Raw genomic sequence first — 24,965 nt, forward strand, 5'->3', positions numbered from 1 at the left:
ACCGACCTCGACTTAGATACTAAATTAAATTGATACAAAAAAAAAACAAAACACACCTGTAAGGGTTGAACCACATCTGTCAGCTCATCGCACTTTCCTGTTTCTATCCTTTTCAGAACCGTGATTTACTAGAGCGAGAGAGAGCGACTTAGTATGCAGCTTAGTAAGAAAGAGACGAGAGATATGTCACTCTAAATATGCTATGTGACATAAGATATAGTCGACGTGCTACAAATACATACAAAACGCTTCAATGCTAAAATAATTCTTTATTACAACAAATTATTTACAAATATAAAATTCTTTATAGCTAAAACGTTTGGCACTGCAACATAGGACGAAATAAGGCACTAACGATTTATCAGCCTACTTTTGAAACAGCGTGTATAGCACCACAAAATAGGAAACATCTAAAAATATAACAACTCTTTATAAATAAACATAAAATATTCAAATAAACATCTTATTCCATCGAATAACAGCATTGGGATTCAATAGTCTACTTTGAGACATTGGTGCTAATTCCTGCAGACGCCATCTAATTTTATTGTTATACTTGTCATTTTCTCATCCGTTGAAAAAGAAAGGGACGGGTAATCGACAGCCATAAAATTTATGGAATACACGTCAATTTTAAGCAGAAATATAAAACAACAAAATTTTACATCGGCCAAAACCCGACAGAATTAAAAAGACAGCCCGTCAAACGGATTGCGTACCAGGGAGATGCCTATTTTATTCGCACGGGTTATTTTCGGCGAATAAGATGACGGGTATAACTTAAAATTAGGCGGTGTCTGCAGGAAAAAGGCCTTTATACTCATAAAATTTACAGCTTAGCTTTGTATTAGAATCCCTTATGCAGTCAAATCCATCCTTTGTTCATTTTGGTAACTAAATTCGATGTGAATAATACTAGTTCTGTCTTATCTAATGATATGTAAATGGCAATCGAAATACCTATTTAAACCCATTAAAAATGCCTGCTGTAAAAGTCAATGTACTCGTGAAATTTAGACGAGCCTTGTCACCAAGGCAGTAGAGTAAAGAATAACGTATAGAACGATAACTCCCCCCCCCCCACTAATTCGTATCTGAGGTACATTCACCTCACCCCCTCTGTGTTTGTCAAGCTAGCGATACAGCGAATGAGCTAGATAATTAGTTCTACCGAAATACATGTAAATTGGAATTTGTTCTAACTTGTTTTTTTTTTCTAAATTGGATTCAACCTAAGTACACAGGGTGACATCGTAACGAAAACTAAGGGGGATGATTCTGAGTTGATATTAAGTGGATTTTCATGTCGGAAAATTCATTTTTTTTGTTATTTTTTTATTTGTTTCATTTCCACACTTTTACGATGGAAAATTCCACTTGATATCACTAAGAATCCTTAGGCCTTTGTTCCGAAAAACAAAAATAAACAAAAGCCATTTAATGAAAGGGTCGAATTTACCGAGTACGTTGAAAACCTTTACAGCATAAGACAGAATTTTAACGTTTAATAATGGTGCTTATTCCAGTACACAACATCTAATTTTATTTTAAGTTATACCTAACATTTTCTTATCCGCCGTAAAGGACAACTTAAAATAAATTTAGGAGGTGTCTGCAGGAATCTGGACCATTATAGAATTAATTTAATTACGTCACCTAATATACTTTAGTCATGTAACAAACATTATGAACACTTATCGAAGCCTCTTGAGCGCTTATTGTCTTTGGAATTTTGGAACTCCACACATTAATTTAAATGTTATAAACCGGATGAGAACACTCAGTGCTCCTCATTGATCCGGCCAATTAGTGAATTCCATCCGAGGTACCACTATATAAAAAAAGAAAATTTAAAGGTACCTTGGCTGAAAAGAGTAGAATTTGTAGGTAGTATAATTTAAATAGCTGGTAACATTGTAAAATACATACATACGCGTCAAATTGAGAAACTCCTAATTTTTTAAAGTCGGTTAAAACAAAATTAGTCTAAAGGAGTCTTTAGTCTGTCTTTAACTCTCCTTTTCAAACGCTCTAAAATTTTGACATTTTCTTAATATAAACCTGCCTTGATACCAAATGACGCATAAGGAAAGTGTTGCCATTTTTTTCAACAACTTAATTTTACTCTGTTCGGTCTAACTACTATATTATTTCCTTTTTTACTATATTAGACGTGGAACATTTTATCAGTTTCTCGAGTCAATTTACAAAAATAACCGCGGCTTATTATGATTTTTTATGCGTTAATTATATTAGTCAGAAACTGTGTCCAGCTTTGTCTAAGGCTTTGGTTCCTCATATCCTATTAACTCTTATACCGAATTTTGTATAACGATCTCTACCAAACTACGTAAAGTTCGTGAAACCTGTCATATTGATAGATTCGTCCTTAACGCGTCACTTTATAATTTGTTCCTGGCTCTCAGAGGGCGCTGCCATCGCGCTGTGGCAGCAAGTTATCTGCGGGCTGTCTTCCCGCTCCTGTTTCTTTTCGCTCTCCTCCTTACAGCACTTGCTCTCATGCACGACCACCGTTTCAGTTTGACTAGACTTTTTACAGCATTTTTTCTCTTGAGGTGGGGGTTCCTGTTTTTTCTTGCAGCAACCCTGGCGCTCTGTTCTCAGCAGCTGAGCGTCTTCTACGCTCGGACTGTCCTCTTTCTCACTTTCGTGGCTGCAGTGCGCTCTCTCCTGCATCCGTCTCGCTCGCGCGACTCTTGAAGGACACTTCTTTGCGCCGTAGTAGCAAGTGGCGTTTGCTAAGTCGTTGGAGGTGCCGTCAGCTGATCTGTTAGCTGGGAAGTAGTGAGACGGCTGTATGCAGGTTCGAGTCCGACAGATGAAAAAGTCTGATTCTGAGCTAAGTGAGGAGTCCAGGAGCGGCGGTGTTGTATTCTCAGCTGAAAATGCGTAAATACAATTAATGTGCATAATTATTACGTCAAAATTCACGGTAATAAAAAAATAATACCATTGCAAACACGTACTTATTGTGTTGATGGAAATTTGCGTTTTCTATTTTACACGTGCATAATACATCTCTATGTATCAATTGACACGCTAATTAGGACTTTTTGTAACTACCTTCATCGAATAGCGAAAGTTATTGGCATGAAATATGTATTTACTTAACGTGTTGTGAATCAATTTACATGGCCTATTTTATATGTGCATATTAAATTAACTACTTGTAATGTATAGTTCATCTAAATGGTAATAAGCTACATGATGTATAATATCGTAGGTAGGTAGGTATAGCAGAGTATATAGAATCCCTACGCACACAACAGCTCTGAAGTCGACCTTACAGTTTATATCTTGACAGATAGAATCCTACTCTATGATTGGCTAAAATTTCACTCAATTTACAGGAGTTTTCAGTTTCAACCAATCACAGGATAGGATTTCTATAAGTATGTCAGTATAGGAACTGGATTACACGACTAGGCTTCTGTTCTTTTATCACGTGAAGCTCACCATATGTAGCACCGGGTTCGATTTCCAATGAGGACATTGTTGAAATCACTTTGTGAGTCTGTCCTTAACATATTCACACACAACATATTCTGTCTTTATCAAACAAACGTAAGCTTATGCATACACACCGAATGGGGTACTCAGAGGTACATCCATTGCAAGATGAACTAAGTACGCACACGTCACCGATCTTTCTGTTTTAATCACTTAATTGTCCGAAAAAGGAAGATGAATCCGTTGGGATGGTACGTTTAGCCGTTGGTAAAAAAATACCTCCATCAATCCACAGTGGAGCAGCGTGGTTGAGTATACTCCTTACCCCCTCCAGTTGATTGAGGGGAGGCCTGTGCGCAGCAGTGGGACATATTCATATAGGCTGCTTGTTATGTCTATGGTTCTACAGAGCTCTATGGATAATAAACAATAGACAATAGCGTCTTTATCTTGTATTTACAATCAACTTGTAGTTGGGTATTTGGGTCGTTCTTCTTTTTTATCGACAATAAAAAGACATTTTCCTGATTTATCGGATTTAACATCTTTAAAATTATAACGGCAATAAATATTTTAAAACATCATATAAAGATGTGTCTGTAGAGGACTATTTAGTGGTTCTCTTTATCTTGGTAACATACTTTTCTTTGCAGGCGCATTCCAAAAAATATTGTGACAGAGTGGCCCTTTTCATCGGAGACAGCATTTCAATTTACCACTCTGTCACATAATTTTGTGAAAAACGATCAAGCTACGTTAATAACTAATTGAGGAACCGATTAGTATTTTGCTTGTATTTTGAGTATAATAAGATAACTATATTTTTGGACAATCAAAACATGAAATAAAATTTTAAAACATAACTTATCAGAAGCAAAACGAAGGACAGATCATTGTCGATAAAAAAGAAGAACAACCCATTTACGATTGTAAGATGAGTTTCCACGAAGACGGCAGAGCGGAAGAAATTACAATGTTGTTCATTTTACAAACACATACTTCAGATTTTCCAAGCTACTTTAACCCAAAAAGAACATAGATGGCCCTGTACAGACATGCCATCGATTGACCTTCTAATTTCATGGATATCAGACAAATTCATCTTATGCCTATTTTATCTGTTTTTGGGGTATAAATGATGACCTTTGTTATTACATCCAGGCACAACACGTCTTCCACCCATTACTATTCTGATCAAAATAAAGAGAAACACGATATCTGATCCAAATCATGGTATAAGAAGACCAGGTATGCCCAATCCTATGACAAGCCGTCATTGCTAGCCCATTGATGACGTAAGTGTTACCATTCAAATGGTATCTCCAACATTATAAGGACGTAAATGTTATTATTAAAAATAAAGTGAATTACTGACTAATGTATTTAATTACTATTATTTGTCACAAACATACCTAAAATCATTACAACTGTCCGTAAATCTTTTACTAAAAGTACAATATTTCCTTGCAAAGTAAATTAAAAATATTGGACGTGGGTTATTTATTTTTTACGAAATGGCAACGTATGACGTCAGCTGGGCTAACCTTGAAATGCTAGCTGTCAGTTTTGAGCATACCTGGTTTTCTTATACCATTCAAAGTGTAACTGTGTTATCTACTGAACAAAGATAAATTTGAATGAAAAGTCTGTCTAATCTAGTCATACCTACTCCAACCAAGCTTGTGATGATAACTACGAATTGTACATCTATACAACTAGGAAAGGAAAGGAATGAAATACTTGAGGCGGGTATCAGTCTGCTGTAACTCGATAGCGTCCATCTTCTTGCAAAGTTTCCCTTCACACACCTCCCAGCTACACTTCTCCGTATTGCAACGGTCTTTAGAGGGAGAGGGAAGGATATTAAACGTATAAAAAAATGTGTAAACATACTCTAGGGTGGTATTAATAATCTAATCTGAGCTTTGAGACTGCCCTCAAGATCATGTCAATGTGACAGTTCTTATATAAAAACAGAGACTTAAGAACGGACAAACCCCGGACACTTCATACAAACAACCTCGTTTTACACAGACAGTACACATTGATGTTATCGTACACGCGCGTCTGTGTGTGTGACGTCGGACGCCATACGATTCTAGTCTAAACTATGTTCGAGGGGGGGGGGGGGGGGGGGGGTGAGGTAAACCTAGCTCAGACGCTGGTGGGGAGCGGAGAATTGCCGTTCTATACGTAATATTATTTCTATGGCATGGGCTTGAGGGCAGTCTCGGCTGAGATTAGTTTATTTATACTACCCCTAGAGTACTAAACGATATAAAGAAATGAACTTAAGGGCCCAAAAGTACTTAACCTAATTTTAGTTTGACAGTTCATAAATTATTGCTATCCTTCATTTGCAATAGGTACAAGAAAGAGCTAGAGCTAGTTTTAGTCCTGTCAAATTAAGTAGGTCAGGTTGAATTTAAAAAAAAGATTGGCAGAATCTAGATAGTACTATACAAGGTTAGCTAACGGTTACTGAACCTTATTTTCTAGCAAATAAAATACATTTAAATCTAAAAAAAGGGGAACTTACGTATCTTGAAAACATGATTCTTCTGACAAATTCTAAGAGAGGTTGCTTTAAAAGGATTTTTGGCGGCGAGGGTGTGCTGCCGCCAAAGGAGATACTGAACAGGGCATAGTACTCTGCTAGCCACAAGTTGGTAATATAACTAGGAAGCGTCGATCTCTAATGTCATGTTGGAAGTTGTATACATGCGTCTCGCTGTGTAAACTTCAATATCGCGTTTCACGACTGCATTATTGAATGGTGGCGCCATCTGTTGCACGTGGGCGGAACTAGCTGGCCAACTAGTTGGGTCCGCCACAGATTTAACAAACGATGACCGTTATTGGAGGGATCTTCTGCGAGGGAAGTTCGTACGTATGATTTTGCATATAACACCACATGTAGGTATTGACTAAGGGGGTAGGTAGAAATATAAATTATAAAGTAAAATATCATACCAGTATCATCGCATTCAGGGGTGCAGATGACGGTCTTTCTCGTGCTAAAGCACTGCATCTGCAGCCGCGTCAGCTTGGGCCCGAAGAGGAAGTATCCTGCAAAACGCATAAGTTTAATGACACGCTCGTACTCTGTATCGTGGTATAATAAAATAAGGTATGCTCAAATGTGACAGCTAACATTTCAAGGTTAGCCGCGCTGACGTCATCTCCCCATACGTTGCCAATTTGTAAAAATAAATTACCCACGGCTAATCTTTTTAATTTACTTTGCAAGGCAATTAACTTTAGCAATATATATAGGTATCCCGATATAGTTTTATTTGTTTATTTGGGTCATTCTTCTTTTTTATCGACAATAAGAAGTCATTTTCTCGTTATATCGGATTTAACATCTTTCATTATAACGGCAATAAATATTTAAAAAACATCATATAGAGATGTGTCTGTAGAGGAGTATTTAGTGTTTCTCTTTATCTTGGTAATATACTGTTCCTTGCAGGCGCATTGCAAAATATATTGTGACAGAGTGGCCCTTTTCATCGGAGACAGCATTTCGATTTACCACTCTGTCACAGAATTTTGTGAAAAACAACCAAGCTACGTTAATCACTAATCGAGGAACCGATTAGTATTTCGCTAGTATTTTAAGTATAATAAGATAACTATATTTTTGGACAATGGAAAGATTAAATAAAATTCTAAAACATGCTATGTTATAGCAGAGCGAAGGACAGATCATTGTCGATAAAAAAGAAGAACGACCCATTTATTTATCACACTTATACACTATCATTAAAGGTGTTAACGTTCAAAATATCCCTTTCCCAAAGGCCACCCTTACCCAGCATCATCCCGAACACGACGGCCAGCAGCAGGTGCACGTTGTACACCATGACCGCCAACATGAGCAGGTAGCCGACCACGTTGTGGATCAGGAAGATCAGCGACTGGTGCGTGTTCACCAGCATCCTAGCCAAACAGAAATAACATGCATTTAAAAACACATTGCAAGGAAAAAGCCTCTATCTGATGTCAGGGGCCTATAGCGGCTCAATAGTAACCCTGGGTTGATGGGGTTGGTAATCCACGTCACAACCCACACGATAGAAGAAGAATGATGTAAATACTGCCGCTGGAGAGGACAGTCAACAGCCCGAATTTCAAATGCTTTTTGAATGTTTCTCGGACGTCATTTCGCTATTTGGCCGCGACAAATGGCCTAATTGCTACGAAATTTTGTGAAAAGCATGGACCTACCTGACTCTAAGGGAAGCCCAACGGCTGACCTGGCCGGTGCTAGCGTTCCGGCTCGTCGTGGGCTCCATGTTGCCGCCCTCCCTGCAACCAGCAACAACATTACTATCTTCTATCGCGTGGGTTGTGAGGTGGAGCATGCAAACCTTAGCTTGGAGAATGCCACACCGAAAAGACCTTGGCTCGTAAATTAATCATCCCACGAGGGTCGATTCATTATTTAAAACCTTCTCAGACGACTATAGACTATATAAAGGACACCACCATTGTTGACCGGTCCACACACTCTAATACAATTTGCCTTAATGTTTACTGTCTATTATTTGTACTCTCTTGTGTAAGTTGTTTTTCTTGCGTGTTTTGATTAAAAGTTATGTGGTATTCCGTGTTTTGTTTTTGTTACTGTGGTTTCGCTTTATAATACCTAAACGTTTCTTAATTTCTTTGATACGTAATAATAAGAAGCAAACTTCCTTCTCTAAAGAAAAGAATAGAAATCATTTATTTAGATATAAGTAGGTATAGGTACACAGTAGGAGTGAATATAATTAATAAAACCTTATTTCTAAAAAAGGACGTCAGCTCAGCAATATGTTGTGACACTCCGACATTGAAGGAGAGCCACAACGCTGATTTTCAGCTTAAACAGCTTATCATCCTCACATTTTATTATTATCATACATAATATAAAGGAAATTGTTTGCACTGCTATCGGACACGAATTAGGAAGTGAAATAATTAAGATACGCTCGACTAATTTGTAATTACGTTATCTAAAATAGTATTTTAGTGAGTTTTTGTAAACATCATCGATATGAAGGTACTGTTAGGTAGAAATGAGTGGATCGAATCGATCGACTCTTCTTCTATCGTGTGGATTGTGAGGTGGATTACCAACCCCATCAACCTTGGTGTCAGGGTTATTACTAAGCCGCCATAGGCCCCTGCCATGACTCATGTAACGACTACGTACTTACATCAGTAAGTAATAACCGGGACCAACGGCTTAACGTGCCTTCCGAAGCTCGGATCATCTTACTTTCGGACAATCAGGTGATCAGCCTGAATGTCCTAACCAAACTAGGGATCACAAAGTGATTTTTGTGATTTGTCTCCACCGGGATACGAACCCGGGACCTTCGGAGTGAGCACAACGTTCAACCACTGGACCACGGAGGCCGTTAATGTCGACTGATACATCACAATGCTCATGAACGCATTAACGGCACAACGCCATCTGGTGTACTTTAACAGACTTAATTATTATCGACTTAATAATTATATTCGCACGGGTGCAATGCTGAGGAAAAAATGAAATTATTTACGACATCACATTAAAAACCTCAAAAATAAAAGTGTTTCTCCACTATTTCATAGATGTTATTGTACATAATAAACTTTCCTCTTGAATCACTATCTATTAAAAAAAAACCGCATTAAAATCCGTTGCGTAGTTTTAAAGATTTAAGCGTACATAGGGATATAGGGACAGAAAAAGCGACTTTGTTTTATACTATGTAGTGATAATCATTAATTGTACCGAACTGGTCGTTCTGTTTAATTACGTAGTACCTATAATACAACGTAAAATAGTATAGTTTTTACCGCTTAATGGCTCATTTTCACGGTTTAATTATATGATAACAACAAAGAACCGGCATCAATGTTTTCTTAGTAGGTTTTTCTAAAGTAAACATGTTCCTGTAACTACACGTATATCGAATAGGACGCGATAAACGACCTAGAATGGTATACTTATCGCGTTGCACTTAGAATGAGGATAAAACCTGCCTATTTCTCCCATCAGGGGGTTAAAATGGCCACATCGAAGCAATTTATCTAAGAAAGCAATATTGCTATTTGACATTTGTTTGCATTGCGCACTTAATTTTATATGCGCAAATGTCACATTGCAACATTGCTTTCTTAGATCAATTGCTTCGATGTGACCATTTTAACACCCCAGGTGTCGCTACTGTTGAGTGTTCTTAAATTTTGACAGTTCCCCATGCTATTTGAGTAAACAAACTTATTGTTTTGGTTATTATTTCACCGGGTGAGAGCCTTCAGCGCTCCCCATTTGTCCGGCCAAGTAGTTAATGCCATCTGCGGCAAATCTACAATAAGTCACGTCAAAAAAAAACGTTATTATTTACACTATAGGTAAGTACTATTACCCTTTGCGCACTGTTTAACTGCAAAATCAGAGTTTTATTTTTATTCCCTAAAGGTCGGAAAGAAGAACAATTTGAAAAACGAATTCAATCGATACTGCTTTTCTAATTAAAACACATAATAACGGGTTCTTACCGCGTTTAAATGGGTCCTCCCGATATTTCGACACTGTTGCAAGTGCCATGATCACGGGATGACTGATGAGATTGGAGTGGAGTAGGTAGATCCATAATTTTCTACGGGCAGACATATCTGTCTACCCTCTTTCTTTGCCGCTTGTTTATGTTTTTGATATCGGAATGTTCGGAACCATCTGAACTCGCACCAAACTCACTACGACAAACCGCACTCACTGTGTCCTCACGTTTTTTCAAATATCGGGAGTCTCATATCCCCATTTAAACGCGGTAAGGACCCGTTATTATGTGTTTTAATTATGATAATAACCGCGTAAACTTAAAACTGCTTTTCTATTTCGTAACACATCCTTCAGACGGCATACACTCCACGTTTCTCGCACGTTTTATAGTAATTTATCACGAATTTTGGCTGGACTGTCAAAATTTAGAAACACCAACATGCTGCCGCCTACATTTGAGCTTCTAGTTTTAATCCGCATTAGTTAGGTATGTTTATCGCGTTGCTATAGAGTTCATTTATAGCGTCAAACGAGTTTGAATCATAATGGTAAAAGTTTACCAGCCTATTCTATACCATCGTGTTAGAGAGTACTCAGCCGGTATTTGCTAGAAGTTTGTTCAGCAAAGCTCCTAACTAAGAAAAGAGTTACCATGGGAAGCAGTGGTCGCTGTAGCCGAAATCGGCTAGGAGAGAGATAATGATGAATCACTTCACATTAATAAAAAAGCGGCCAAGTGCGAGTCGGACCCGCCCATGAAGGGTTCCGTAACAGCAAGTAACACAATATAAAAGTTTTTTTTCGTTCCTATACTTGAGTTGATTGAATGAAAAGTAAATTACGGTTTACGATTTATGATGTATTAAAAAAAACTACTTACTAGATCTGGTTCAAACCAATTTTCGTTGGTAGTTTGCATGCTAATCTACATCATGTATTTTTTTTAGTTTTATCCTCCTCTTATTTTAGAAGTTACAGGTGGGACGGACACATGTTACCACTTTGGAAGTGTCTCTCGCGCAAACTATTCAGTTTAGAAAAAAATTATATTAGATACCTCAATACCATTTTGGAAGACCTATCCATAGATACCCCACACGTATGGGTTTGATGAAAAAAATTTTTTTTGAGTTTCAGTTCTATGTATGGGGGACTCCCAAAATTTATTGTTTTTTTTTCTATCATTGCGTAAAAATCTTAATGCGGTTCACAGAATACACATATTTATCAAGTTTCAACAGTATAGCTATTATAGTTTCGGAGAAAAGTGGCTGTGGCATACAGAAGGACAGACGGACAGACATGACGAATCTATAAGGGTTCCGTTTTTTGCCATTAGGCTACGGAACCCTAACAACTTTTCATCCGGGTAACAACCAGCAATGGACCAGTTATAAATGTCTATCCTTCGATCGCGTTAGTGAAAGGCAAAACTGTGTCAATAGCGAGGCTAGTCACGAATACAGTTTAAATATGCAGATAATTACTCCATGGCAATAAAACGCATGACAAACTACCATACGTTTTGTTGACGGCACACTACGGACACTTCATACAAACAACCTCGATTAACACAGACACTACACATTGACGTTATCGTAAACGCGCATCTGCGTGTGTGACGTCTGACGCCATACGATTTTAGTCTAAACTATGTCCGAGGGGGGGTGAGGTAAACCTAGCTCAGACGCTGGTGGGGAGCGGAGAGTTGCCGTTCTATACGTACCATTATTCCTTATTCTATGACTGCATATAAACTACCTCGTTTTACACAGACACTACACATTGACGTTAATGTACAATCAAAGAATTAAGGGAGCTGTTTAAAGAAATAAATATATTTATGAAAACATTATGTATGTACGTGAAAATGTATCTCTCCTTCCGAGAAACTGTGAAAGGCATACTTACAATACAAGGAATAAAAATAAAATTGTTGTTCAAAATTCTAGATTAAGTAAATTAAATTCATCTGTTTTGGGGTTATGTATAGGTACGTTTTTACAATAAAATACCAGATAATATTTTAAATTTGTCAGAGAATAAATTTAAAGCTCACGTGAAGCTTACTTTATGTAAAAAAGCTTATTATATGATTAATGATTACCTAAATGATAAAAATGTCTGGTATTAAATGTGTTCCTCTAGTTATTAAATAACTTGTAATGTACCCTCATTGTTTTAAAAGATGTGTTGCTGTTGCAGTTTCTTGTAATTTCTTCTCCTCAGCCATAACACCTTGCGAAATGACGTAAATTCAAAAATGTTGCATTGACCTTCAACAGGTTTATCCATGATAATTATGTTGAATAAATGATTCTGATTCTGAAGAGCAAAAGTTCAGTCACTGAGCCCAGCGAATTAGTAAACAGTGGTGAAATTATGAACCATTAATAAAATTGTCATGTTTTTGTAGGTGTTTATGGTCTATTACAGAAACATGTAACCAGGAGGTCTTAAGTGCAATCAGTTAATTTATTACTTTCCATGAAACTGATTGAACTTTTGCAGCTTATCGTACACGCTAAACTGTGTGTGTGCCGTCTGACGCTATACGATTCAAGTCTAAACTATGTTCGAGGTGCGAGGTAAACCTAGCTTAGACGCTGGTGGGGTGCGGAGAGTTGCTGTTCTATACGTATTATTCCTTATTCTATGCTGGCAGCATGAACCTTGGACCATGGTATAAGAAGACCAGGTATGCTCAATCCTAGGACAAGCCGCCATTGCTAGCCCTTTGATGACGTGTTACCATTCAATTGGTATCTCCAACATTCCAAGGACGTAAATATTATTGAAAATTAAGTGAATTACTGACTAATGTATTTGTCACATAATATATAAAAAGCATTAAAAATGTACGTAAATCTTTTAATAAAAGTACAATATTTATTTGCAAAGTAAATTAAAAACATTTGACGTGGGTAATTTATATTTTAAGAAATGGCAACGTAGGGTGGGACACAGAGTAAACCTGAAATACAAACTGGATTTAGAAAAAAAAAAGAAAGGAAAACATGAAACAGTAGGACTAGGGCCCTGTGCTGGGAGGTTTTCTGGCCACGTCTTTCCCTCAGCGTTACAGATTCCGATGTGGTAGTAGTATTACAGCTAGTTACATAATATGTAATTTAATTTTTTGACGTTCAAAAAGCGCTAACTTTGTAAGCCAATTTTGAAAAATAAATATTTTAGAATTTTTTTTTTTAAGAAAATAGGAAGTATAATAATTGGTACTAAATCTAAAATGTATGAAAGGGACTTTCTAGTCCCAGAAAGAAACGGCAACACATATCTAAAGACAAAAAATCCGACAGACGAAATGACAGCTGGTCGCTGATCGGCCTATGTACGGTATCGAGCATTAATATGTATACACTTTGGTACCATGTCACATTAACTTTTTTGTCAAATTGAACTATAAGTCTCACTAAATGTCAAATATGTTAGTGCGACAGAGTCCTAAAGTGGGTACATTATATTACTCATGACTGTACATATGCGTTATTGTATAAGTTTCTACGTTCAACTGCGCAATGAATTTACACTAAAATGTCTGGCTCATGATAAAGAGAAAGATATGACACTATGTTGGGCGGCGAGAAGCTATGTTTTAATATTATATCGATACTACTGATAACATAAAATTGTAGATAACAATAAAATGTAAGAATTGGTGTCACATATAGGTTTTAGACACGAAATAGAAGAAAGAGGTTGGAAGGGCCAAGTGAACGCGCGCCATACAAGTATGAGCAAATAGTTCATACTTCAACTTTGCACTCCCCTCGTCCGCAAACTTTACGACGCATGGGACTCCGCGTTTGTATATTAAGGTCGTCTTCTGCAAGCAGGCAATGTCATTACTATTACAGATTCCTGGGGACAGCACATGACTGATCTTAAATGGACTTTTCTTTTTTTTTGACGTAACTTATTGTAGATTTGCCGCAGATGGCATTAACTACTTGGCCGGACAAATGGGGAGCGCTGAAGGCTCTCACCCGGTACAAGGTAAGACAACAGGCCTGAGGGTGCCCAGTTGGGCGCGAACCTCGGCTCAGGGCGTCGTCTGAGAGGAAAAATATTTGAAAGAATTAATCGACCCTAGTGGGTCGATAGCGATAAGCGCTGAATGAGGGAAATCGTCGACCACGCCGGCGGGGTCGGTATCGGGGGCTTAAATGGCCGTAAGCCTATGAGAAGTAAGAGGGAGAGGGCGCAGACGGTCTCGCTCCGCCCCTTTTGCGTTTTCCACGCGCACACCAGATCAGAGCTTGTCAGGACGGGTGCCCCACAGGTCTTCTAGGGACATGACCAATCCACCGCCATTTCCGTGTGCGGATGTCAGCCTCCACAGTATTCTGCCCAGTCCTGTGTTTGTAACAGTTTTAGGCCAGAAGATCTTTAATAGGTATTTGCCGTAAGTATTTCTTAACAAACATCTGCGGGCCTAGCGTAAGCACGCGACTCTATCTCGCCGCGACAGAGATCATCTGTCTCTCTCTGTGCAGTACCGTGAGAGTGACGGGTGACGTATGTCGAGGCGAGAAAGAGTCGCGCGCTTACGGTGCTAAGCCCGCTGGAGTTGAGTTGTACGTATAATAAACCTTAATCCCTGACAGATATGTCTTCACCAATCCTCATTGAACTTTCGAACTTACTCACGCATAGCTGGATCGTTACAATGCACTGAGAAATAACGACAATGGATTCGTTTACTACATCTATTCAACAATAGCAATACCAGCTATTGTTTCGACTTTGTTTTATAAAACTAGCTCGTACCAACATTGTAACTGGTGTGATATTGTTATGGCAGGCATTTTTTCACTTCGGCAGTGTTAGGAAGTATCAAAAACAGGTAGGTTAAAAAGGCCACATCAAAGCAATTCTTCTAAAAATTTGATCGCATTGCGCACTTATTTTTATTTTTTTATATGCGCATATAATAGCAATTGCAATATTACTTTGTTTAGCTGAATTGCTTCGATGTGGACTTTTTAGCCCGCCAGTTCGTCATCTTCATCTTAAGACAAAAATACAAAGTGTGGTTTCAAGTTGTTTCAGTTTAATCCATCTAAAAAAGCAATATTGCTATTTGACAATTGTGTGCATTGCGCACTTACTTTTATATGCGCAAATGTCAAATTGCAATATTGCTTTCTTAAATGAATTGCTTCTTGCTTCGTCGATTGAAGGTATTTAAATATTGATCTAGCTCTTCTCTCGAGTGAGTTGTGAGACCAATGACTGACCTCATCAACCCGTCAGGGTTGTTTCCGTGCTTCGGAAGGCACGTTAAGCCGTTGGTCCCGGTTACTACGAGTACTGTCTTATGTAAGTAGTCGTTACGTGAGGGGCCTTTGGCGGCTCGATAACCTTGACACCAGGGTTGATGAGGTTGGTTATCTACTACACAACCCACACGATAAAAAGAGGGTTACTCAAACTCATGGCTCATGTGACAACTACATCTCCTTATAAGATAGATAAAACATGAGTGCCGCAGTCCACCGAAAAAATGACAGTTCAGCGATTATTTGCCCACATGGCAACACTGATTTTCAACCCTCTCTCATTATCGCAGAAACGCAGGTACCATGACAAAAATTTAAAAAGAAAACATATTAAATACATCACTATTAGGTGCCTTCATTCATTTCATTATTTGTGTTTTCCCAGGCTAATATGTAAGTTTAACATGAGAAAGCGATTCATTCAGCGGATGTTGTCGCGTATTTGAATGACTTGGGAACAAGGTTACAAGACTTGAATTTACCTACTCTATTGCGAAAAGTAAGTCATAAACATGAGTCTTATTTAGTAGAAGTAAGAGGTGAATAAGCTTGTGACGTTTCGTTGTTTGCATACAACATGTACAGTCATGCATGAACAATATGATGTAGCTACTTTAGAACCCTGTCGCACTATCATATTTGACATTTAATAAGACTTACGGTTTAATTTGTCAAAAAAGTTAATGTGACATGGTTTCAAAGTATATACAAATTAGTACTCGTGACCGTACGCTGAACATCATCATTAATTAATATAAGAGCCACGCTCTTGTCGGTGCAGCATTCTACATTCTTGTCTATCAAAGGTCAATTTCTTTCACTTCCTTATAAGATACGACATTCGCCTTCTCTTTAATCTGTTCCATGTAAGCTCTTCTTGGTCTATTCCTTCCTCTCTCTCCCTGTAGCTTCCCTTCTATGATGTTTTTAATAAATTCGTCGTTTCTTATTAAGTGTCCAATCATCTTGCCTCAGTTCTCAATAACTCTCAATATTTGCTTCTTTTCCCTTACTATTAGGTACTATCACTTCCTTATGAGTTATCCTTTCTGTCCAACTTATTCTTTCCATCCTCCTCTAACACGACATTTCAAAGGCCACGAGTCTCGATGTTATGTTGAACTTACGGTCACGAGGATTAATATGTATACACTTTGGTACCATGTCACATAAACTTTTTTGTCAAATTGAACTGTAAGTTTCACTAAATGACAAATATGTTAGTGCGACAGAGTCCTAAAGTGGGTACATTATATTGCTCATGACTGTATATCTGAATAATTATAATTCATGCCCGTTATTCCCTATCAGCCTATATGCCTGGATTAAGAACTGTGGAAGAGAGGGGAGGCTTTTGCTCAGTAGTGCCACACCCCGGACACTTCATACAAACAACCTCGTTTTACACAGACACCACACATTGACGTTATCATACACGCGCGTCTGTGTGTGTGACGTCTGACGCTATACGATTCAAGTCTAAACTATGTTCGAGGGGGGTGAGGTAAACCTAGCTCATACGCTGGTGGGGAGCGGAGAGTTGCCGTTCTATACGTAGTATTATTCCTTATTTTATGGTAGTGCGACACGATAGGCTACAGAGAAAAAGAGTTCAAGGAGAGACTTACAAAAAAACGTAGATAGCGCTGTAAGTCATGAACAATACAATGTACCCACTTTAGGACTCTGTCGCACTAACATATTTGACATTTAGTGAGACTTACAGTTCAATTTGTAAAAAAAATTAATGTGACATGGTACCAAAGTGTATACATATTAACGCTCGTGACCGTACAGAGTTGCCTTCATTTAACCTTCTAATTTTATGGATAACAGACATATTATGCATCTTTCATCTTTGTTTTTGGGTATAAATGATGACCCTTGTTATTACACCCAGGCATACCACATCTTACACTCACACAAATAGAAAGAACATGGATTTTTTGGTGAGAAGTATAGAATATTTCAAGCAGGTACTTAAAATGTTTATCTATCGTGAGATTATTATATCTTATATCTAACTCAACAATGAAATAGGTAAATCGGATTGACGTCATAACCTACAATATTCAGTCAAAAGGTCTTAGTGGAAAACATCACGCCCGTAAACCTTGTTGGAACAGGCACACTCCCATTATTCACGCCCGCGGCCTCTAATGGAGTGGGCAGAGTCACACAAGTAATCAGACGACAACTTGTTGTCTGATACTATGTCGCGCGAACGGCCAAAAGTACCACCATACAAGTAGGGATCATCTATAGTGACGGTATAATAATAATTTATCTTCTTAAAACGGCCTCCGTGGTCCAGTGGTTGAGCGTTGTGCTCACGATCCGGAGGTCCCAGGTTCGAATCCCGGTGGGGACAAATCACAAAAATCACTTTGTGATCCCTAGTTTAGTGAGGACATTACAGGCTGATCACCTGATTGTCCAAAAAGTAAAAAGATCCGTGCTTCGGAAGGCACGTTAAGCCGTTGGTCCCGGTTATTACATTAATGACGTAAGTACGTAGTCGTTACATGAGTCATATCAGGGGCCTATGGCGGCTCAGTAATAATACTGATACCAGGGTTGATGGAGTTGGTAATTCATCTCACAATCCACACGATAGAAGAAGATCTTCAGAAATCGTCTGTTTGTGGCCCAGCCTGTGACGGTCGTGGTTTGTGCCTACTAGCTTCTATTTTATTTTATTGTTTATTGAGAAAACCAACAGCTTACAATTAAATTTTAACAGTGGTAATGGTGCTTATACATAGGCCAATTATAGGTTTCCCTAGAGTAGTAGTACTTAATATTAATAAGAAGAGGAACAGTAGACCGCATAATATAACATAATACATGATAGTACCCGAAACAGAACCTTATTATCTAATATATAGGATACGCGTTACACATATTTATTAAAAATATAAGCATCACAAGGATATAATTATTCATACAAAAACATAATATGCTTAGATTAGATTAATTAAACTAATTATACACACGACTCACAAACAAACATCACGCCACTAGAAGACTGTTTACATATGTACAAACAGCACCAATTGGGAATTAAAATAATAAGTAATAAAATAAAAAATAAAAGTGATATTGAGTTTTACAAAAAGTAATGATAAAAGTTCAAGTTAAGCATCATTATTTAGTTCAAGAAGAATTTTATATTTAAATGTTTCTTTCTTGTATAGAAATATGTCGACGTCAGAGAATTTTTCGTTATAAGTTTTACAGATACGAGCAATGACAGAATTGTTAGCATAATTACTACGATAACGCCTAATAGAAAAGACTATGTGTGTGGTATGTCTTGTACGATGCCTAGGCACGTTAAATGTTATTTTGGAGAGTAGGCATGCACTGTCCATGCGTCCGTTAATGATGTCATGAAGAAATAATTGGTCAAGAAGAATAGTCGGTCAGACAGGGTGGATAACTTATAATGAGCACATCTTTCGTGGTAGCTGTTTAGGAAAATTTTACTTTTATAGTCAAGATATTTTAGGGTTTTTTTTTGTAAGGCTTCTAATTTATCTATGTATTTATTATAAAAAATTCATAGAATAAGGAATACTACGTACGGTCACGAGTACTAATATGTTAGTTTGAAACCATGTCACATTAACTTACTTGACAAATTGAACAGTGAGTTTCATTAAATGTCAAATATGATAGTGCGACAGGGTTCTAAAGTGGGTACATGATATTGCTCATGACTGTACGTACTAGCGTGTTCATGGTACAACAAAACCAGCGAGCTTAGCACCGTAAGCGCGCGTCTCTCTTCGCCTCGACATATGTCACCCGTCACTCTCTCACAGTACTGCACAGAAAGAGACAGATGATCTCTCTCGCGGCGAGAAAGAGTCGCGTGCTTACGGTGCTAAGCCCGTAGGTATGCTCAAAAGTGACAGCTAACATTTCAAGGTTAGCCGCGCTAACGTCGTCTCACCCTCCATTGCCATTTTGTAAAAATAAATTACCGATTTTGATGTACTTTTCAAGGAAATTTTGAACTTTTGGCATAAGATTTACTTGCAGTTTTAATGATTTTTATATATGTGACAAGTCATAGTAAATAAGTACGCTAGTCAGTAATTCGTTTAAATTTCAATAAGAAAATTAGGCCGGTCACATACATTCGGAATTCCGTTTCGGAATTTCGATTCGAAATATCGATTCGTAATATCGAACGCATTAAATCCATACAACATCTATGAATCAACCACATACTTACAGTTTTTTTCCGTTCGAAATTTAATCTGATTGGGAATTCCGTATGATGGCCTATGCATGGCCCAGTAACGGCGACGTATTTTTTTTTCCTTGATAGGTATAGCAACAGTGCTATCGCGATAAGAAAATCGTCGTCCATAATGCCAAATGTCTGAACTCAAGTTCTAGCGTCGCTCAACTGAGCCTTGTTATTCCGAACGGAAATAAACGTAATTGTGTGATATATTAACGGAATCCCGAAACAGTATTTCGAATCGAAATTCCGAAACGGAATTCCGAATGTATGTGACCGGCCAAAGTCCTTGGAATGTTGGAGATACCAATTTAATGGTAACACTCATGTAACACTTACGTCATCAGACGGCTAGCAATGGCGGCTTTTCATAGGATTGAGCATACCTGGTTTTGTTGTACCATGAGCATGTCTACACTCACCGGTCGCAGAGCAGGTTCCTCCTCTCATCTGACCGGAAGGGGTACAGTTTCTTATGGGCATCTCGCTGGACCCTCGCCAGGTACACCTGCAACAAGTTACCACAAATTACAATCCATGGCTTTTTCTTCTCGTATGGTTTGTAAATAAACGAAACAACATAATAACTACGTGGAGCGACGGCGGCAACCAAAATTGCTGGCAGTGCCGCGGGGCCGCACCAACCTGCTTAACAAATTGCCTTTAATCCGCGCACTGCACACACTCAATGAGGTTGCAACCAGGATCGACTTATTTGTTTGTAGTCTGAGCGAATTTGAAAAAGCTTGTATGTATTGTGTTATTTGTCGTAAGTAGATATAAGTGCTGTACTATCGGATTAGGATGGTCCTGTAATGATAGTTTTAAGTTTTGATAAATAAATAAACATTAGGTCACGACCTTTTGGGGTTCAGCTGAAAATCAGCGTTGTGGCTCTCCCTCAATGTAGGAGTGTCACAACATCTTGCTGAGCTGACGTCCCTTTTTAGAGATAAGGTTTAAATTCATTATTTTGTTCATTTTTCTATTGTGTGAACCACCTACTTGTTTCTAAAATAAATGTTTTTCTTTCCTTCTTCTTTCTTTCTTTCTTTTCCTTTTGATGTAGTCAGAAGCACAAATATCGTATAATGAACTAAGTCCTAACAGAAACCCGCGCCTCACCGAGCTTTCTGTTAGACCAACACGGTAGGTGGTGAGCCGTATCGCCGTCTAGCTAAGTTCGAGGTCTTCCTTAAGATCGCCTCAACTGAGTTCACAGTTCGAATTGAGGAAAGTTCGAGTCTTAGAATGCGGGTGTACATCTCTACAGTTACACCCGGGGGGTTAAAAATCAAAACAATTCATCTAAAAAAGCAACATTGCTATTTGCTTTTTTTTTGACGTGACTTATTGTAGATTTGCCGCAGATGGCATTAACTACTTGGCCGGACAAATGGGGAGCACTGAAGGATCTCACCCGATACACCGTTTAAGACAACAGACCTGAGAGGGTGCTCAGTTGGGCGCGAACCTCGGCTCAGGGCGTCGTCTGAGAGGAAAAATATTTGAAAGAATTAATCGACCCATGTAATATGTTGGAAAATAAGAAATAAATTCTCTTTAACCGGACCCTAGTGGGTCGATAGCGATAAGCGCTGAATGAGGGAAATCGTCGACCACGCCGGCGGGGTCGGTATCGGGGTCCTGAAGTGTTTGGTGTCGCGAGCTGATTGGCTGCCTCTATGGCTAGAGTAATAGGGTCGTCGGGATTTATTTGCATTGCGCACTTACTTTTGTACGCGCGAATGTCAAATTGCAATAGTGCCTTTTTAGATGAATTGCTTCGATGTGACGTTTTTAACACCCCTGTTATTTCCTCCCACACCTGCCATGCTATTACACAAGTTAAATATTATCACATGTCATACTGGTAATAGAATAACAATGGGACAACATGCATTCCTGTGCGGGAAACGCAACAGCGCTGTTTCAGAATTCCTTTATCTGTTGTTCATTTGCTAATTGTTAGGTTAGTTGATCTGCGTCATTGGCATTGTCGTCGTGTGTCTATTGTTACAGGGGTGGTACAACTTTGGTACACGAGCCGTAGGGATGGTAGGATTTTGGTACACGTGCCGTACGGATGGTACAGGTGCCGTATGGATGGTACAATTTTGGTACACGTACACATGTTACAAGGACGGTATCAACAAGCATTTAGTATATGCACACCCCGGACACTACAAACAAAAATCTCATCAGTGGGAGCGAGACAGGCAGCCCGCGCACGCTCTCTCTTTTACTTTTTAGCGGTTTACGGCTAAAAAGACTAAATTAAGAATTAAGACCCATAGGAGGTGAGGTAGATCTATCTCAGCACAGTGATATTGAAAAAAAACATGTTTTAAAATAATATAAAAAGTCATCATCATCAGCTCATTAATGTCCCCACTGCTGGGGCACGGGCCTTCCCTATGGATGGATAGGGAGATCGGGCCTTAAACCACCATGCGGGCCCAGTGCGGATTGATGGTTATTAACGACTGCTAATGCAGCCGGGACCAACGGCTTAACGTGCCTTCCGAAGCACGGAGGAGCTCGAGATGAAAACTTTTTTTTGTGGTCACCCATCCTATGACCGGCCTTTGCGAAAGTTGCTTAACTTCAACAATCGCAGACCGAGCGCGTTTAATAAAAAATCGCAATAAAAAAAGTATTTAAGATAAAATGAGACAGACTTAAATGTCATGACAGTCTAAACGCTCAAAGCTTTGGTCAGTATTACGTTTTTAATCGACAAAAGAACCACGCGACGAATTTCTTCCCAAATGGTCCATTTTTGTTCGTCTAACAAAAAGCTCATGAGCCGTGGGTTGATCGAGCTTGGTTCTCTGACTACCCCAATAGGCTAGTATCCAACAAGTCAAATCAGTTACTTTTTACTAAAAGTCAAAACACGAAATTACTTTGAAAATATGAAAAAGCACACTGTGACGTCATAGAAAAACGTGATAAAATGTCGGACTTATTTTACGTTTTTTTGATTTAAATTCATAAATAAGTTAAATAGTAAAAAGAAAATGTATTTCGTTAGTTTTAGATTTGTCTTTATTTAGTAATCAGAATTTCATAATTCTGTACCGTCGGTGAAAAGTAATACAACTCGAGTTGTATCACTTTTGAGTTATTAGCACACACTTCATGTTCAAAAAATTCTCTTTCTTTCTGTCTAATTCTCGTAACTGTAGCTATTATAAATACGGAGATAATTTTTGTGTTCAGTGATATAAGTACTGTTTGTGAAGGATTCATGCTGTTATAACACGTGTAACATAATTCATCTTAACTTGCATCAAAGTGAAATGAAGATTTTCATTAAATATTTTGGTGTAAGTAAATGCAACTCAAGATATATTAAAATACACGCCATCCTTGAATTCTCACGGTCCGTGTTTAATGATATAATTTTAGTTGTAACATCAAACACCAAATTTATTTTTTCGTGAAAAGTAATATAAATTAATATATATCAAAATATTTCATAAAATACGATCTTGGATATCAATAACATGTCGTGTATAATGATACATACAAGTTCGATTCTATGCGCCACCAGTGTGTATCTTAGGGTAACCTCCGCATAAACCTGTCTATGGGAAGCCATTTTGTCTAGAGCCACAGCAAACCATATCTGATCCGCATTGCGAATGGGTATAGGTTACGTTAGTACTTCAGACCAAACCGTGTTTTTTCTCTTTCTGTTATAACCACCTTGTAGTACTTAATAATAGTACCTCAATAAGTTGTGGGTCCTGATCATGGCGTCGATATCACCATGGCAGGGTTAGTCAAGAGGTATTTGAGATTTGTCATAACTGTCATTAGTCTCCTTCCCTTAGCTCGAAGCATAGCTGTTTTACATAGTTTTCTTGATTACATGCAGCTTAAGCGGTGGCAGATTGAACGCTGCTTTCATTGCTAAGGAGGTTGTAGATGTGAAATAATAGCTCCAAATATTATCAAGCTCCAATTAATATGCAAGCCATTCAATACACGCTGGTTAGATCTTTGATGTGTAGAAAAAAATACGGTAGAACAGTAATCACACTTATTTATTCTGGTATCAAGAAAATAACACTTAACTTGGTAAACACATCCGATGTCGTCAAGGTCCCCAACGCAAGAGAGCGTGTATCAATCCGTCCGATTTCACAACCCCATTCTTGTGTTGCCATCTATAGAAAAATGTCTTACAACTGTCAACGAACTATTCAGCCTAACACTCGTCCATCCTGACCGCGTGTATGTCCCCATACACGTCGACAAATGAGCCTAACACTCGGCTGATTGATGCACGCTTCCAGCTTAATGTACCTAATTAACAAAGTATATTTAAGTTAATCACACAATAAATGCACAGAATAAATCTCATTTCATTTCATTTCAATCTTTTCACACAGTTTCATAGAGCAGTTAAGTTTTTGAATAGACATGAGGTTGTTCATTTTGAAATTCACTATACAAAGATTTTAATCGTAAAACCCGGTTTTCTAGACGCAATAATTAAATGATAGAGATTCGATTTATCTCAACATTGGGTTTTACGACCATTAATGTAAAAGAAAATATTTATATTCAAATTAAGAATGTTGGTAATATGGAATGACCTGTAATAGGTATAGATTTATATGAACCCACAAAAATGCTTTCTAGCCGTGGGTAATAGCTACCGATTTATGGTGGTACAAAGGTAATTTCAATTAACTGCACAGAATAACAATTCAAGATATTTAGATATAAGGTAATCGATTTTGTTTACAATTAAATTAATCTATATTACATACTAATGAACCAATCACATGGTCCATTCTATCTCAGTTCTAACGAACCAATCACATGGTCCTTTTTATTTCAATACCAACGAGCCAATCACATGGTCGTCTGTTTCTCTAATATTAGTTAACCAATCACATGGTTCTTCATACCTTAAATTTAACGAACCAATTACATGGTTCTTTATACCTTAAATTTAACGAACCAATCACATGGTCCTCTGTTTCTCATATATTACCTAACCAATCACATGGTACTCTATACTTTAAATTTAACGAGCCAATCACATGGTCGCTACCTTAACAAACTATTGTCATAATACCTTTAATCTTATCGTATCGTGATACCTTCATACACTAAATACAAAAGATGTAATATCGTTGATTTAAATTTGATTCGCAACTCTAAGTCATGATCAACAACAATAAACGCTGTTAAAAATCATGTTCACTGTCAATATTTTCAAGATCCTTGTCACTTTCATTTATGCTTAAGGCTGCTACATGAACCCAGGGCAACATAACGATCGGCAGCGAATGTAGTTTTACGCTTATGTCTACTATTACTTAAACCTGGTGTCGCCGCGATTTTATACCGGTCATTACCGAGTACTGCAATA

At 38.0% G+C, this 24,965-nt stretch overlaps 1 protein-coding gene across 2 annotated transcripts in view; it reads right to left on the minus strand.

The window, feature by feature from the left end:
- Positions 1-249: 249 nt before the first annotated feature.
- Positions 250-24,965, minus strand: part of LOC126382234 (uncharacterized) — a 39,117-nt gene continuing 14,401 nt past the window's right edge. Inside the window, exons 3-7 of one of the 2 annotated variants that reach the window (XM_050032036.1) lie at positions 19,993-20,078; positions 7,705-7,785; positions 7,289-7,416; positions 6,445-6,540; positions 250-2,900 (exon numbers count right to left, since the gene is read on the minus strand). In XM_050032036.1, coding sequence (XP_049887993.1) covers positions 2,398-2,900; positions 6,445-6,540; positions 7,289-7,416; positions 7,705-7,785; positions 19,993-20,078 — 894 coding nt within the window. In that variant the 3' untranslated portion in view covers positions 250-2,397. The remainder of the gene's footprint in view (positions 2,901-6,444; positions 6,541-7,288; positions 7,417-7,704; positions 7,786-19,992; positions 20,079-24,965) is intronic. The other variant, XM_050032037.1, reaches the window with a different exon arrangement.

Source organism: Pectinophora gossypiella, chromosome 3 (assembly GCF_024362695.1).
Source record: "Pectinophora gossypiella chromosome 3, ilPecGoss1.1, whole genome shotgun sequence".
NCBI lineage: Eukaryota > Metazoa > Arthropoda > Insecta > Lepidoptera > Gelechiidae > Pectinophora > Pectinophora gossypiella.